The sequence below is a fragment of the Sceloporus occidentalis genome, unplaced genomic scaffold, assembly GCF_023333645.1.
Source record: "Sceloporus occidentalis isolate IW3139 unplaced genomic scaffold, rSceOcc1.0.p SCAF_46, whole genome shotgun sequence".
In the NCBI taxonomy this organism is placed as follows: domain Eukaryota; kingdom Metazoa; phylum Chordata; class Lepidosauria; order Squamata; family Phrynosomatidae; genus Sceloporus; species Sceloporus occidentalis.
Genome location: NW_028317026.1, coordinates 5,870,407 through 5,886,743, shown reverse-complemented (window position 1 = coordinate 5,886,743; position 16,337 = coordinate 5,870,407). Strand labels below are relative to the sequence as shown.

Genomic DNA, 16,337 nt, shown 5'->3' with positions numbered 1-16,337 from the left:
AACGCCTCCAAATTTTCGCTTTGTGGGTTGCCTTACGAACCTGGCAAAGCTTACGAAGCTGTTTGGCAGTGAGCTGGACAGGATCATGGAGGGCCTTTCTGACAAGCAAGGCAATCCCTCCCCCAGCAGGCTTCTAGAGGGAGGGGCAGACAGTCCAGAGGATCCAGGTCCCAGGGACCTTCTAGATCCCAATGGCGTCAGGGGACTCAGAAGAGAGGAGCAGGTCGCTCCCGCGGGTCCTATGAGAAGAGAAAGGACCTTTGTCGCCGAGAGTCTGGCGCCAGAGAGTCCAGAGGTAACCCCTCCTCCAGTGCTAGACCCCTCGATGGGAGGTCGCCTATCTTTTTTTTCTGGAGGCTTGGGAGAGGTCCATACCAGACCCTTTTGTTTCCCTACCTCCTCTGAATTTTGTTCTGACAAGGATTCGCTCGCGCGAGAGGCAAAGAGTCCTAGAGGCATCTATCCACGCCTATATACAGAAGAAGGCGTTGGAGGAAGTTCCTCCAGAAGAGCGTGGATCCGGCGTCTATTCGCCAGTCTTCCTAGTGCCCAGGTTCACAGGAGACTGGCGGATGATCATAGATCTTCGCTATTTGAACAAGTTCATAGCGAGAAAGAAATTCAGCATGAAGTCCATCCGCTCTGTAATAAATATCTTACCGCCGGGAGACGTGATGGTCTCTATAGACTTGAAGGACGCTTACCTTCATGTTCCTGTTTGCCAAGCCCACAGGAAGTATCTGCGTGTGGCTGTATACCTTTGTGGTGAAGTGAAACACCTTCAGTTCTCCTCTGCTCCTCATACCTTTACCAAGGTTGTAGTTGCCGTGGTAGCACTCTTGAGACTAGAAGGCCTAGAAATCGTCCCATATTTAGACGATTGGCTTCTAAAAGCCGCTTCTACAGAAATTCTGTATTCTCATCTTCAGCAGGCTCTGGCTTTTCTCCACCAGTTAGGGTGGATAGTAAACTACCAAAAGTCTGAGTTGGTTCCATCCACTTCCAGGAAGTTTCTGGGGTTCATAATCGACTCGACCTGGATGACTCTCTCTCTGTCTCTCGACAGACACAATCGGGTTGTCAGAGCCACCAGTTCTCTAAGGACCCCTCAGTTGGTGTCCATCAGAACGCTTATGAAGATGTTAGGGCACATGTCAGCGACTGCGGATGCAGTCCCTTGGGCCCTTTGGCACCTACACCCTCTCCAATCAGAAATTTTGGGCATTTGGAATCGCAACCCATTAGGGTTGAACAAAATGTGCACCCTGTCTCCTCAAGTCCATCGCTCCCTCTATTGGTGGGAGCATCTGAAAGATGGGAGGTCCTTGATTCAGCCAGCCTGGATTCTGTTGACCACGGACACATTCCTTCTAGGTTGGGGAGCCCATCTAGAGGACATTCCAGTACGAGGTACTTGGTCCCGTCCAGAGAGCCTTATGTCTTCGAACTTCAGAGAGCTCAGAGCAATCAGATTGGCGCTCCTTCACATTGCTCCTCAAATCCGCGGCAAAGCGGTGAGAGTTCGTTCAGACAACATGACGGCGGTTTATTACATCAACAAACAGGGTGGCACGAGATCTCAACCTCTTCTCAAGGAAGTGGGAATGATCCTATCATGGGCAGAGCAGAACCTCTCCCACCTCTCTGCAGTCCACATTCGGGGATCTCTCAATGTGGTAGCAGACCGTCTGTGTCGGGGTCTCAGTGTTCCAGGCGAATGGTCACTAAACCAGGAAGTATTTCATCAAATTACTCTTCGGTGGGGAATGCCAGAAATCGACTTAATGGCTACGAGGTTCAACGCCAAGGTGAAGATCTTCTGCTCCCTATAAAGGGAGGACAATCCTTGGGCGATAGATGCTCTGTCCATCCCTTGGAGGTTTGGGCTGGCTTACATCTTCCCTCCAATTTCCATGATACCAAGGGTATTGATGAAGATCAGACAGGACCAGACCTCGATTATTGCGATAATTCCATTCTGGCCAAAGAGGTCATGGTTCACCCAGCTCATGGGGATGAGTCAGGGTCTGTACTGGAAGCTTCCAATATCAGAGAACCCTGTGTTTCTGGGCACAGGTTCTCGCCTAGATCTGAGAATTCTCAATCTGACAGCCTGGAGATTGACAGCTCCCTATTGAAGGATAGTGGACTTTCTTCTGGGCTCTTGAGGACTTTGTCTCATTCGAGATCGGAGTCTACTTCTGTCCCAAGAACCCCTTATCAGGAGGTTCCTTAAAGGATCCGAAAGGTTAAAACCTAAGATCCTGAGACCAGTCCCTCAATGGGACCTTACTGTCGTGCTCAGGGGGTTATGCTCTCCCCCTTCGAGCCATTGGAAAGCATGGACATGAAGTACCTTTCTTGGAAGGCTGCCTTCCTAGTGGCGATCACCTCTGCCAAGAGAATTGGTGAGTTGCAAGCTCTGTGTGCCTTTGAGCCTTACACCCTATTCCTGCCTGATAGGGTTCTCCTAAGGTTCCTGCCAGCTTTTTTACTGAAGATTCCTTCATTTCAGAACATTAATCAGGTCATTTCTCTACCTGTTTTTCACCCGGATTCTTCAACAGAAGAAGAATCTCTTCTACATACTCTTGACGTCTCCAGATGTCTGCAGATCTATCTACAAAGATCCGGTGTCTTCAGGAAAGATGAAAATATCTTTCTACAGTTTTTTGGCAGGAACAAAGGATCTAAAGCTTCTAAACCATCCCTGAGCTGGTGGATAAAGGAAGCCATCAGAGAATCTGTCACGAACCGAGGACACAGGTAGATAAGGAGCCCAGGTGCAGGGGATACGAGGGGCTCTGTCTGTACCCCACGATGCATGATGGCTTGGGGTTGGTACACACAGGCACAGGAAATAACTCAAAGACAGAAGATGCGGATTAAGAGTTGTATTGCATATGATGGTACAATATATATATATACAAAGAATGTCACTTGGCAGGAAGCCCACGGGTTGGGGCACACACGGTAGGAAGCCCTCTTGCAGGGCACACACGGCAGGGAGCCCTCTCGTTGGGGCACACACGGCAGGGAGCCCTCTCGTTGGGGCACACACGGCAGGGAGCCCTCTCGTTGGGGCACACACGGCAGGGAGCCCTCTCGTTGGGGCACACACGGCAGGGAGCCCTCTCGTTGGGGCACACACGGCAGGGAGCCCTCTTGCAGGGCACACGGCTAGAAGCCCACTTGCAGGGCAAACGGCTAGAAGCCCACTTGCAGGGCACACGGCAGGTTGCCCACTTGCAGGGCACACGGCAGGTTGCCCACTTGTAGGGCACTCGACTTGGGAGTCCACTTAGTGGGGCGCTGGCCGCAACTCAGGAACACGGCAGGTTGCCCACTTGCAGGGCACACGGCAGGTTTCCCGCTTACAGGGCACTCGACTTGGGAGTCCACTTAGTGGGGCGCTGGCCACAACTCAGGAACACGGCAAGAGACAAAGCAGGAGCAGATCAGGAACCAAAGCAGGAACAAAGCAGGAACAAATCAGGAACCAAAGCAGGAACAAATCAGGAACCAAAGCAGGAACAAATCAGGAACCAAAGCAGGAACAAATCAGGAACCAAACAGGTAGTCCTCAAACGTCAATGTCAAGGCCCAGACTGCAGGGCTGGGCAGGTTTATAAAGGCTGTCTTGATCATGAAATCAACTGCAGCTGGACCTGATAACCAGTCTGAGTGGTTCTGAGTGGCAAGGGTGGCCACTAGTGGCTGAAAACGTAAAATGAGTAATACAAAGTTTAATCAAGTCCATACAGCGAAGGGTGAACGTTACATACCCCCACCGCAAGGAGCAGCCTCCGGATGCTCACAGACCTGTGGTCTCATCATCTTTCTTTGTGTCTGGGTCTTGGTCTCTGTGTCCACCACCAATTCCAGTACTGCAGGTATCCCCGCGGACTCCTTGTATTGGCCTTGACATTCTGTCACGAACCGAGGACACAGGTAGATAAGGAGCCCAGGTGCAGGGGATACGAGGGGCTCTGTCTGTACCCCACGATGCATGATGGCTTGGGGTTGGTACAGACAGGCGCAGGAAATAGCTCAAAGACAGAAGATGCGGATTAAGAGTTGTATTGCATATGATGGTACAATATATATATACAAAGAATGTCACTTGGCAGGAAGCCCACGGGTTGGGGCACACACGGCAGGAAGCCCTCAGGTTGGGGCACACACGGCAGGAAGCCCTCTCGTTGGGGCACACACGGCAGGGAGCCCTCTCGTTGGGGCACACACGGCAGGGAGCCCTCTCGTTGGGGCACACACGGCAGGGAGCCCTCTAGTTGGGGCACACACGGCAGGGAGCCCTCTCGTTGGGGCACACACGGCAGGGAGCCCTCTCCTTGGGGCACACACGGCAGGGAGCCCTCTCGTTGGGGCACACACGGCAGGGAGCCCTCTCGTTGGGGCACACACGGCAGGGAGCCCTCTCGTTGGGGCACACACGGCAGGGAGCCCTCTCGTTGGGGCACACACGGCAGGGAGCCCTCTCATTGGGGCACACACGGCAGGGAGCCCTCTTGCAGGGCACACGGCTAGAAGCTCACTTGCAGGGCACACGGCTAGAAGCCCACTTGCAGGGCACACGGCAGGTTGCCCACTTGCAGGGCACATGGCAGGTTGCCCACTTGCAGGGTACTCGGTTTGGGAGTCCACTTAGTGGGGCACTGGCCGCAACTCAGGAACACGGCAGGTTGCCCACTTGCAGAGCACTCGACTTGGGAGTCCACTTAGTGGGGCGCTGGCCGCAACTCAGGAACACGGCAGGTTGCCCACTTGCAGGGCACACGGCAGGTTCTCCACTTGCAGGGCACTCCACTTGGGAGTCCACTTAGTGGGGCGCTGGCCGCAACTCAGGAACACGGCAGGTTGCCAACTTGCAGGGCACACGGCAGGTTGCCCGCTTACAGGGCACTCGACTTGGGAGTCCACTTAGTGGGGCGCTGGCCGCAACTCAGGAACACGGCAAGAGACAAAGCAGGAGCAGATCAGGAACCAAAGCAGGAACAAATCAGGAACCAAAGCAGGAACAAATCAGGAACAAATCAGGAACCAAAGCAGGAACAAATCAGGAACCAAAGCAGGAACAGATCAGGAACCAAAGCAGGAACAGATCAGGAACCAAAGCAGGAACAGATCAGGAACCAAAGCAGGAACAGATCAGGAACCAAACAGGTAGTCCTCAAACGTCAATGTCAAGGCCCAGACTGCAGGGCTGGGCAGGTTTATAAAGGCTGTCTTGATCATGAAATCAACTGCAGCTGGACCTGATAATCAGTCTGAGTGGTTCTGAGTGGCAAGGGCGGCCACTAGTGGCTGAAAACGTAAAATGAGTAATACAAAGTTTAACCAAGTCCATACAGCGAAGGGTGAACGTTACAGAATCCTTCTTAGCTCAAGGCTTGCCTCCTCCCGCCTTTGTCCACGCTCACTCTACCAGAGCGGTAGCTACCGCGGCTGTTGAGAGGGGCCTCATCCCTCTTCAACATATTTGTGCTGCAGCCTCCTGGAGTTCTAACTCCACTTTTATAAGCCATTATAGGCTAAATTTAAGACGTTCGGAAGACACTGCCTTTGGGCGGTCTGTTCTGAACGTCGTTCAGCCGGAAGTCCCTCCCTCATAGGTAATCTTCTAGCTACTTCCCCTCTTGTGCTGCCAGTTAGGACGTAAGGAAATCGTTAATTTCGAACGATAATTTGTTTTCCCTTAGTCCTAACGGCAGCACACTAATATCCCTCCCTTTTTTTATTATTCTTGTTATAGCACACTGTGGTTAGGGGTGGAGTTCCCTTTATAGGGGCGGTAAAGGGGGTTAATTGCTTATTCAATTGTGTAAATCATTAATTTTCCACCTGTCCTAATTGTTCACAGGGGCAGTAATACCCCTCTTGTGCTGCCGTTAGGACTAAGGGAAAACAAATTATCGTTACAAATTAACGATTGTCTGGCAGCCTTTTCTGATAACATTCTGCATTCATCTTGCCATCAATTTGCACTAGATTGCCTCTGCATTTGGAGCTCACCCCCCCCCAAAACATTGTACCACCATGCTTCACAGTGGGTATTTCGTTAAAGGCCTTGTTTACCCCTCTCAAAACATAGCGCTTATGTTTCTGATCATATACCTATTTTTTTGTCTCCTCACTCCAAATTACAGCGTGCCAGAATCTGTGAGGCGTCTCAAGGTTTTGTCGGGCATATTGTAACTGGGCTTTTTTGTGTCATTGGTGCAGTAAAGGCTTCTTTCTGGCAACTCGACCATGCAGCTCATTTTTGTATCATCGTATTGTGCTACTTGAAAGAACCATACTGTGTTTTTCCAGAGCAGCCTGAATTTCTCCTGAGGTTACCTGTGGGTTTTAACTTGTATCCTGAACAATTCTTCTGGTAGTTGTGGTTGAAATCTTTCTTGGTCTACCTGACCTTGGCTTGGTATAACGAGATCCCCAAATTTTTCCACTTCTTAATACGTAACTGAGCAGTACTGACTGGTATTTTCAAGGCTTTTGATATCTTTTTTTATATCCTTTTACATCTTTATAAAGTTCCATTAACTTGTTACGCAGGTCTTTTGACAGTTCTTTTCTGCTCCCCATGGCTCATTATCTACAATGCTCATTGCATCCATGTGAGAGCTATCAAACTCATTGACTATTTATACACAGACACTAATTGCAATTTAGAAAGCCACAGGTGTGGGAAATTAACCTTTAATTGTCCTTTTAACCTGCGTGTGTGTGTCACCTTGTGTGTCTGTAACAAGGCCAAACATTCAAGGGTATGTTATCATTATGATTTTAAAAGGAACCAAACAACTGTATGTTAATAAATGGCTTCATATGATCACTAGCCCTAAATTTTCATAATCCGTGTCAAAATGTCACATTTTCTGCCAGGGTATGCAAACCTTTAAGGACATGATGTGTATACATGGGTGTAGTGCAGCTTTGTGTCATGCTCTACCGACATTAATTAACTTAATTGGAGCAGCTGGTAATTGTGTGTGAATGTGTTATTTTTCTCAAAGCCTGTATTACTGATGAATTGTTTGAAGGTGAAATCAATAAAATAGCTGAAAGGCCAGTAATAAGCAGCACAGCTATACAAGTAATTTGCAATACTGTTACTTAAAATGGAAAACATGTGTTGCTTTACAAAAATGGTAGTAGACTGTGGAGATGGTATAGTCAAAGTCAAAAACTAAAAGAATGCATGGGACATACATAATAAGTAAAACGTGGTTCATATAGTTAAGATTAGTTAGGCCAATTTTGGGTTTTTTCACCTATGTATAAGTTTTATAAAAAAAAATTGGTTGGTGGCATGGATTGAGAATATATTTTATAACATTTAAACCAGCATGTATAAGTAAGAAGATTATAGCAGGTTACCTTTGAAGTATTATTTAAATTTAGCCTTTAAAATGGGGTTATGGGGATATTTTCATGCACAAACACTAAATGTATATACAATATAGAAAGAGGGAATGAACAAGTTTTTGTAATGTAACAGATTGATTTTTCTAACATTTTCAGGTAATTTTGAAAATGAATATGATGATGTCACAATCAAGATAATATTTGCCATTGTACAAATAATTGGATTTTTTAACTCCATCTGCAATCCCATCGTATATGCTTTCATGAATGAGAACTTCAAAAAGAATTTCCTATCTGCAATTTGCTTTTGTTTCATGAAAGACTCTTCGTCTCCCTCAAGAAGGCATGGAAACTCTGGTATGACATTAATTCAGCAAAAACCAAGTTTCTCCAGGAGGGAAAATACCAGTGAAGACAATAGAAGGGAAGCATTCAGTGATGGCAACATTGAGGTCAAATTTTACGATCAGCCAGTTTCTAAAAAGACCACAAAAAGACATCTTCACTTGTTTACATCAGAACTCACCGTCCATTCCTGAGTACTGGAAAGATGATAGACCATGCGCAATTATTTTATTTTTCAGATGACAACATGGTAGAAGTATTAAGTGTTTCCAATGCTTTATTCCATTTTTTTAAAAAACAGATGAAATAAAACTGATTATAAAACTGATTTCATTTTATACAACAAATTAAGATAAAATTAGTGTTTTGCAGTACAGTTAATTGCTTCCTGATTATTACCCTTCTTTATCAGGGTTGTCTTTAACTTGGGGACCTGGGCGACCCTTGCAATCACTTCTGCACTGGCCTGCTGCTTACCTCTGTGTTGGTTGCACACTATGCAAGCAACCTCGACTCTATTGGTTACTCATACAGACTTTTAAACTCCTGGTCTCCCTGCTCTATCAGTTAAATGTCCGTACAAGCGACTTTATTGGTCGTTCGTACGGACTTTTAACTGTTGCAGCAGGGAGACCAGTGGTATCCCCCAGCCAAGTTACAGCAGACGAGCCCCCTGCTGGCGACCAATAGAGTTGCTCCTACGGACATTTAAACTCCTGGCGCCAGAGCTGCTGCGGTACGCGTTAGCCCCGTATTAACCCCTTATACAAAACCGGAAAAACCCAAGAAAAAACGAACACAAAGAATCGGTTTTTTTTGCCCAAGACGAACACGAAGACCCCCCCTGGTGCCCAAGTCTAATAATAACACATTTAATAACATTTTTATTTATTTCTTACTATGTTTAGATTACAATTTGTTTTTCAACTATTAGATCCTTCAAAGTATGGCCGGTAATTTTCTTTGTGGATATTAATTGATCTCATGTTTATTTCTTTTTAAACAAATCAATCTGGGGTGGTACACGATAATGAAATTACTCATTCCCTTAATCTTTAATTTTGCCGTGATATAATTGCGTTTCATAAGCACTGCATGGATTAAACAGATCAGGTTGTGTCATTGGAATTAAATAGTGATTTATTGTATTTCAAAAGGTTTTTTTGCTTGCTGAAAACATTCTATCAAGACTTGGTGATATCTGCTCTCATTAATGGTTGTATTTGTGTGTCTGCAATGTTTTCCATTTATTTCATTAATATGCATCTAAGCAGTGTACCAGTCTTTTATCAATACCACAGATAATATGACTAGGTTGCTTATTCTACTTCGGTCAAGTGCTTACTAACTCTTGTCATTTTCATCTTTAGAGCATCCCCTAAAGTTGGAACCAGAGGATGCTGCATAAATTATACTAAGTCTCACAGAAACATAAAAACTTAGAATTTGACGGTAGATAAGAACCATTCAGCCTATCTAGTCTGCCCATCTTCCCTTATCTAGGACTCAGTCCTTTGTATAATGGTAGATGCTTATCTTATTTGCAGCTTTATGCCTATCCCAAGAATGTTTAATATCTGACAGGATGCTGTTGCATTTAAAGTAAAATATTGTTAGATTACATCTAAATCTCTGACCCCTGACTATGGCTAGTTTTAGACTATCCAGTATTATAGAACTACTCCTGTCAATAGTAACTGGTTAAATAAGTCTCCAAAGCTCTTTCAGTAACTTTAGATGTATCCTATTGGGCCCCATGAATTTGCCTGTTTTTACTTTTTTTTAAATAAAAGTAAAATGTATGTATCATCATAATGGGATGATAGGATATAATACTGAGAATACTGAAACTATGCACAAATGAGTAGGAAAACATAAAAACATACTTTACTTTCTATTTATGAGCTATATTTACATCTCTGCCCTGGATTTAAAATAATTATGTTTTTAAAAAATCCTTAAAATATCCCTACTTACCACACCTTATCTCTGTATCTTTGAACAGGTAAGTAGAGTTCAATAAAATGGCTCTGGAAAACTTAGTCCCCTGACCACTATACCACTATACATATAGTCTCAGGTCGAAGCCATTTATCTTTAGGTATCCTGGTCAGTTTCTTCTTTCTCCAGGCATGGGGATGGTGTTTGGCTATGTCCACTTCCCGCCCCTCTCCCTCTTAGTAAAGCCACAACTGTATGCTCGCATAGCCCAACCCTATGCACTGTAAGCATTATTTCCATGCATAGCTAGCCCTGCTCTTTCACAAAGTCACTTCTCTAAAAGAGGAAGAGCTCCAGGTGACCTGCTCAAGGATGTTCCCAAGTATGGTGACCACAACCTATAAAAGAGGTACACCCCTTTTCAAATGTTGGGAGTTATGGCACAAGCAAAATTAATAACTTCACTATCCAAATGCAAGTTGTTTTTGAGTACCTTGCAACTTTAAATGTTGTTGTTTGAATAAAAATGTGAATGTCCTTGCCTGAAACTCCCAAATTTAGTAAACCTTCTTACAACAGCAACCACATTCACAACAAAAAAACAACTAAAACAGGCATCCTATCGCCCCTTTTTTCTGATATTGGGTTTAAAATATAAGAACACCCCCCAAGTCTGCGATAAGAGTTAAAGGTTGGGTAAATAACTAAATCAGATAAGGATGGAATCCTATGGGCATGTCCCTGGACGAGCTGCAGGCTGGCAGACAGCTGAAAGCTGGTATGGAGGTCCCAAGTGACATATACTCACCTGATCCTGGAAGAGCAGCAAGAGGTGCAGCCTGAGGCAGGTCAAGCTGTACGCCAGGTTTAAAAACCCAGAACTGCTCAACACCAAGTGTGGTCCTGAGTTGGAGATGCTTCTTTTGGATTTGTGCTTTACGGATATTGATAATACAATAGTATTTTCATTATAGCTTTTTGAAAATTGTACTTGCACGTTAATTTCAACCCGTTTTGTTTTAGTTTAGTCTGCTTTTGATTTCTTACCATTTATTATTTCTGCTACACCTATAACAAGGCATTTTAATGACTGAAATTATTCTTTTATAAAGTTAACAAACAATTTGTTTGTGTCCTAACATAAAATTATACATCTGTAGCTTTCTGGAAATGCTACCTTAAGTTACATGAATGCACAGCTAGCCAGCCTTAAAAAGACTAACTAACTACTGCTAATTAACTCAGCAGTAGTGCTTAAAATGGAAAAAGGCTACATGCGGCTTTGAATTGGAAAAAGCAACTGTTTCTACAACAGTCAAAAATAAAAAATACTTTTAACAAAATGATCACAAGTAGAAGAATGTACAATATAAGTAATTTAATCTTAATAAGGTAGAAGTGGGCAATCAGATTCTTTCACGCATAAACTGAGTCAGATCCACAAATCAAGCTGGGTTAAAAAAATTGAGGAACAATGTAGTTGAGAGGATTTTTCTCCATACTTGTAGCTTTATATCTTTTGCAAGCTCTACTATTTGTTGAAACCCCATTCCCTGCTTTAGAACACAGGGAAGGAATGTTTCCTGAACTTCTTTATTATATTTTCCCAATCATAGAAAAGTACAGGTTGTGTAATGAAGGCTGGGTGTTGGCCGCACATAGGCCCATTTGAAGCATTTCTACTTTTTATGAACGAGCTACTTAGGAAAAGCAATGAACCGGTGACATGGTCTTGGGCGGCCAAGGCTCATTGATGCACGTGGGGGGGGGCAAAGGATGGCTGGGTGGTCAAATCCAACAGACAAGCTACAGTTGCTAAAAACATTAATGCAGGTTCTGATACCCCTCACGAATCAAACAAAAAAAGAAGCAAAAATTCTGAATTTCGTCCAAAATGTGTGGGTCTATATTCACACACACACACACACACACTCACTCTCATTCTTGTTCACTCTCTCACGCTCTAAATGTTTCCCTACCTTCTCTGCCACTTCTGCTTCTGCTGACCACTAATGCTTCGGGATCTCTTCTACATCTTTTTCTGTTTCTTCTTTATCTTCTGTCTTCTCTTCTGTCTTCATTCTCTTCTCTATTCTGTCTTCAGTCATTAATCTGGTATATTCTTTCTTCGTCCACATCTCTGCGGACATAACCTGGCTATTTCCGCCAAAATGGCGGTGCTGTGGTGACATCCTCCCCGATCCTAAATTAACGTGAGGGCAAAATGACTCGATGTCAGGGAGGCACTCAGCCTACCAGGAGAGGCTTCTGAAGTCTTATGCAATTAAGAGAGTTAAGAAGTCTCTGCTGATTGGCTGTGACCTCATTCACTCAGAATTCTTATCCCAGGACAATGCATTGTCACAGATTGAGGCTGTCGGGACACTGCAGGACTACGGGAAATCTGGGCCATGTGATCACTCTAACTGGGGCACAGTCATACAGGAATATAAAAGAGCCTTTCCCAAACTGTTCCCACAAAGTTGGAAGCATTGCTTTGTCCAACATGGCTTGGTATGTCCCCTTCAGCATTCCAAGACATTTTGAACAATGCTATCCTGCCAAGTGCCCTGTACGAGGGCTATGCTTCCAAGAACACTGTCCCATGGTGCCAAGCGCCTTTTCCTGAGGACTATCCAGCTTGTGCCCTGTCCGTGAGCTTCCAGTCTGTTCTGTCCATCTGACTAAGCTGCAGTCCTGTCTTGGCACACAGCCTTTTGTGTATGATGCTAGAATATGTGTTATAGTATGGCAATAGCATCTGTGTGTGTTAATATTTTGTGTTAATGTGTGTGTGATTATATACCGTTAGTATGTATGTGCATGCTACTGTGTGGTGCTGGAGTGTGTATGTTACTGTAAGGTCTTGACAAGAGTATGTATTAGAATTGTGTATGTGTTAGTTGATGTTAGTGTGTGTGTGAGTGTATGGTGTTAGCATGAGTGTGTGTTAGTATTTGTTAGTATTTGTGTGGGTGTCAAAGTATGAAGTGGCAGGGGTGTCAGCCTTCCTCTAACCATAGGCTCATCCCTTACTCACAGTAACATTTTCTTTTGGATCTTAACAGACCCTAGACAAAAAGACTGCATAAGTATTTCTTTATATACTCTTTTTTATATTATTGCTGTTAAGTTAATCAGAACATAATTTGCAAACAGCTACTAGAAAAAACAATGTAAACTCTATGCATTAACATGAGGTTTAGGCTTGATTTCAGATTTGCTCAAATAAAATGCTCAAGATTTGTATTTTGTAAGAAAAATGTTCATTGTTTTATATTATGTGCTTTTATGTTTTTTGGGGGGTTTTTTTTTCCATTTTTGAACAATAGGACATATCTTTCAGTTTGTCATAGGTGTTTGCAGTTATCCTTTTAACATACATTGTTCATTAAATGTGTTATTCATACACTTTTTCACTTTGATTTCATTTTCTAAATGTCATCATAATATTTTGTCTTAGTATCCACTGGTAGCAGTGTTCAGTTGTAATTCATAGGGTAACATCAATAAGTCACATCTAAACATTTATTCAAACTATTCAAATTCCAACATACAGTGACCAGGCAAAGGGAAAATGAATTCAAAATTAACAAAGAACCTACATATCCAAAAAGTGATTGGGTCTTTTATTGTATGCTTGATTTGTAATGGCTTGAATTACAAAACTTTGATTTTCGTGTATTTAAGCAAATTATTTGTAAGCATTCCTCAACAAGTTAGTTAGCAGTCTAGTTGAATTGAGTCCAGTCAGCTTGAAACAGCTTGAAACATTGTATCCTATACGTTTTTAGCCGAAGCGAAAAACTACACGACACGATCTAAGGACGTCCCGATGAAATCACGAAGTACCGAGGGGACGGCTGCCTTGTTTTGACTTTCGCGACTACGCAATCGCGTACAGGACGCCAACAGAGATTGGACGGACTGGCAGTCGGACGATACACATGATGATGCACGCGACTATGTAATCGCGTACACGATGATATACGTGATGACGTGAGGCAGCCGAAACCCGGAAGTCGACGTGTATTTAATCGAGGCACGGACACAAACAAAATCAATTATTTCTATTGAATACACATATTATTTGATTCTTTTCTCCTGAAGAAGCCAACGGACTATTGTCGAACAGCTGACTTGGGACTGTCTTTGTTTACATTGCGTTTTTGCACACTATATATAGCTGTGCCTCTTCCAACTATTTTAGAAGCCATTAAATTCTGCTGATATTCTACTGAACCCTTGATGAGCCTGCTTTATCCAACTTGTTTGTGAGTGGATCTGATACCCTATTTATTTCTTTAATTGTGTGTACATATTGCACTATTATTGTTGTTTTTTTTCTCCCCATCTATATGTGCTCCATGGTTGTTGTATTGCTCTTCTATTTGAACGGTTTTAAAATGAAAAAAAAATTAAAGGAAGAAAACCATAGCATCTATTGTTATGCCTAAATAAAATAAAACAAAATAATTTCAATTTGCTTTTTTAGCAGGTTTGAATGACATATACTGTATATATATATATATATATATATATATATATATATATTTTTATTTTTTATTTTTTTTTGTCTGGGAGATAAAGGTGGTGGGTATGTAGGGATGTTTATTTGTTTACAAACATTTTATTTTATTTTTGTGTAAACGCACATCATCCTCCATCCCATGGGGCCTGGATGGAGCTTCGTGGGATAGGCGCAGTACCTTTCTAAATGATATTTTGGCTACCTTAACCACTTTAGCACCTTTTTTTGACGTACTGAGATTACATTTTGCAAATTATTTATCACTGGAGCATCTATTTATTTTTACTTTAAGGCTAGGGTGAGAAGGCTCTGGATTTCTTTTCCTTCTCTGTTTTTGTTTTTTTTTTGGCTTGTGCTTATTGAATATTGAATATTTTTTTCAATTTTCTCAATGTCAATAGAAAATATAAAATTGGAAAATAGAATTTTCCAAATCTTGCAGCCTTAAGATAAAAGACTTCTGCAAAGTAGAGATCACTCAACTAACATTAAAGCATCACCCATCTGACAATAGCTTATTGAATGTAATGGTTTACCACTTTGACAACATTATTGCTTCCCTCTTGTCTTAAATAACATATATCCCCCAGCTGAGCACCTACGCATGTTAGGAGAATTGTGATGTTATGACATAAAGTAAAGCAAATCATGAAGTTTGATATTTCTCATAACTGCCTGTCAAACATGAAGGAAATCTATGTACAATGTGAATCAAATGTTACTGATGATAGCATTGCCTGAAATCAGTCATTAAACTGACAAAGGTTCAACAAAGCACACCGGATTAATAAAAAAGAATAATTAAATTGGCATTTAGCCAATGTGCCTTCATTAACTCTCCAGAAAAGGCATCTGAGAGGCAATGCTATTATTATGTGCACATGTATTCAAGGTCAACATAAGGGAGGGATAGGCAAAGTGGAGCACATGCATCTGTTGGTGAACTTCAAACCTTGTTATGTTCCATTTGCCATCTGACGCCAAGAGAGCTGTTTATCTCATAGACTTGCAAAATGATAAAAGGCCACATTTCTCAATAAGTGAGAAAGCATATACAGCTTCAACAACGTGCAGTATTTTTTAATAAAAAGGTGGTAAGCATCTGGAACACTTTACATTTTAATACAGGCATCAATAAGACTGTCCTTAGAGTTGTTAAAGAAACAACAAATCTATGTAAAACAAATCTGGCAATGTTTTTGTATGATTGTTGTTATTAAGATATATATATATATATATTACGGTATTTAGCATTTGAATGGGGTCTTGATCAAACTATAAAAAAAAGTTGAATCAGGTGGACTGCTTTTGAAATGTAAAAAGAAACCCTCAATGACTACAGCTTCAGGATATTCTATAGTGCAGACAGGAGGTCTCCCAAAGGGGTAAGTATAACCCAGTGTTGTAAATGACATTGGAACACTGGTCTTCCCAATAAGGATGTATAGCATCCATCTACAAGAAAAGAAGGAAAAGGAGCAAAGTGTACATGTCCCCACTAAACATGTATACATGCCCCCAACTGTCCTGATTTAGGCGGGACAGTGCCGATTTCGGGTCTGTGTCCCGCTGTCCTGCCTATCCCTTCCTCTGTCCCGCTTCACAGGGGCAGAGGAAGGGCAAGAGCAATACTCACCTCAGGTGCAGCTGTGAGGGGGCACACAGACGCCCGATCAGCAGCTGCAGCCTGCAGACTAGTTGGGAGATCACAATCTCCCCCTAGTCGGCTCAAAATTAGGGAGCGTGAGGCCTGTCACTTCAGACCTCGCTTTACTGCTCCCTAATCACTACCCGCCAGCAAATAATGCCGAGCAGGGATATGTCATCATCCCTGCGCTCTGCAGCAATAGCCTGCGCGTAGTGATGAGGGAGCAGTAAAGGGAGGTCTGAAGTGACAGGCCTCGCACTCCCACCACAGGATGCAGGATGGAGGCAGAAGGATGAAGGCAGAAGGATGGTGGAAGAGGTAAGAGATGGGGAGAAAGGGGTGTAAGGGCAGTGTATGTTTATGTATGTGTTTGTAAGCTTGTGTGTGTATGGGCCAGTGTGTGTGTAAGAGCAGTATAGGTATGTGTTAGCTGGTGTGTAGGGGCAGTGTATGTGTATGTATGTGTGTGTGTAAGGGCAATGT

General features: G+C 43.2%; 1 protein-coding gene across 1 annotated transcript in view; it reads left to right on the top strand.

Annotated features, from left to right (window-relative positions):
- LOC149289372 (pyroglutamylated RF-amide peptide receptor-like) overlaps positions 1–7,928 on the top strand; it is a 63,118-nt gene extending 55,190 nt beyond the window's left edge. The window contains exon 6 of the mRNA XM_089490783.1: positions 7,546–7,928. Within this exon, the coding sequence (XP_089346909.1) occupies positions 7,546–7,928 (383 nt within the window). The remainder of the gene's footprint in view (positions 1–7,545) is intronic.
- Positions 7,929–16,337: the final 8,409 nt, after the last annotated feature.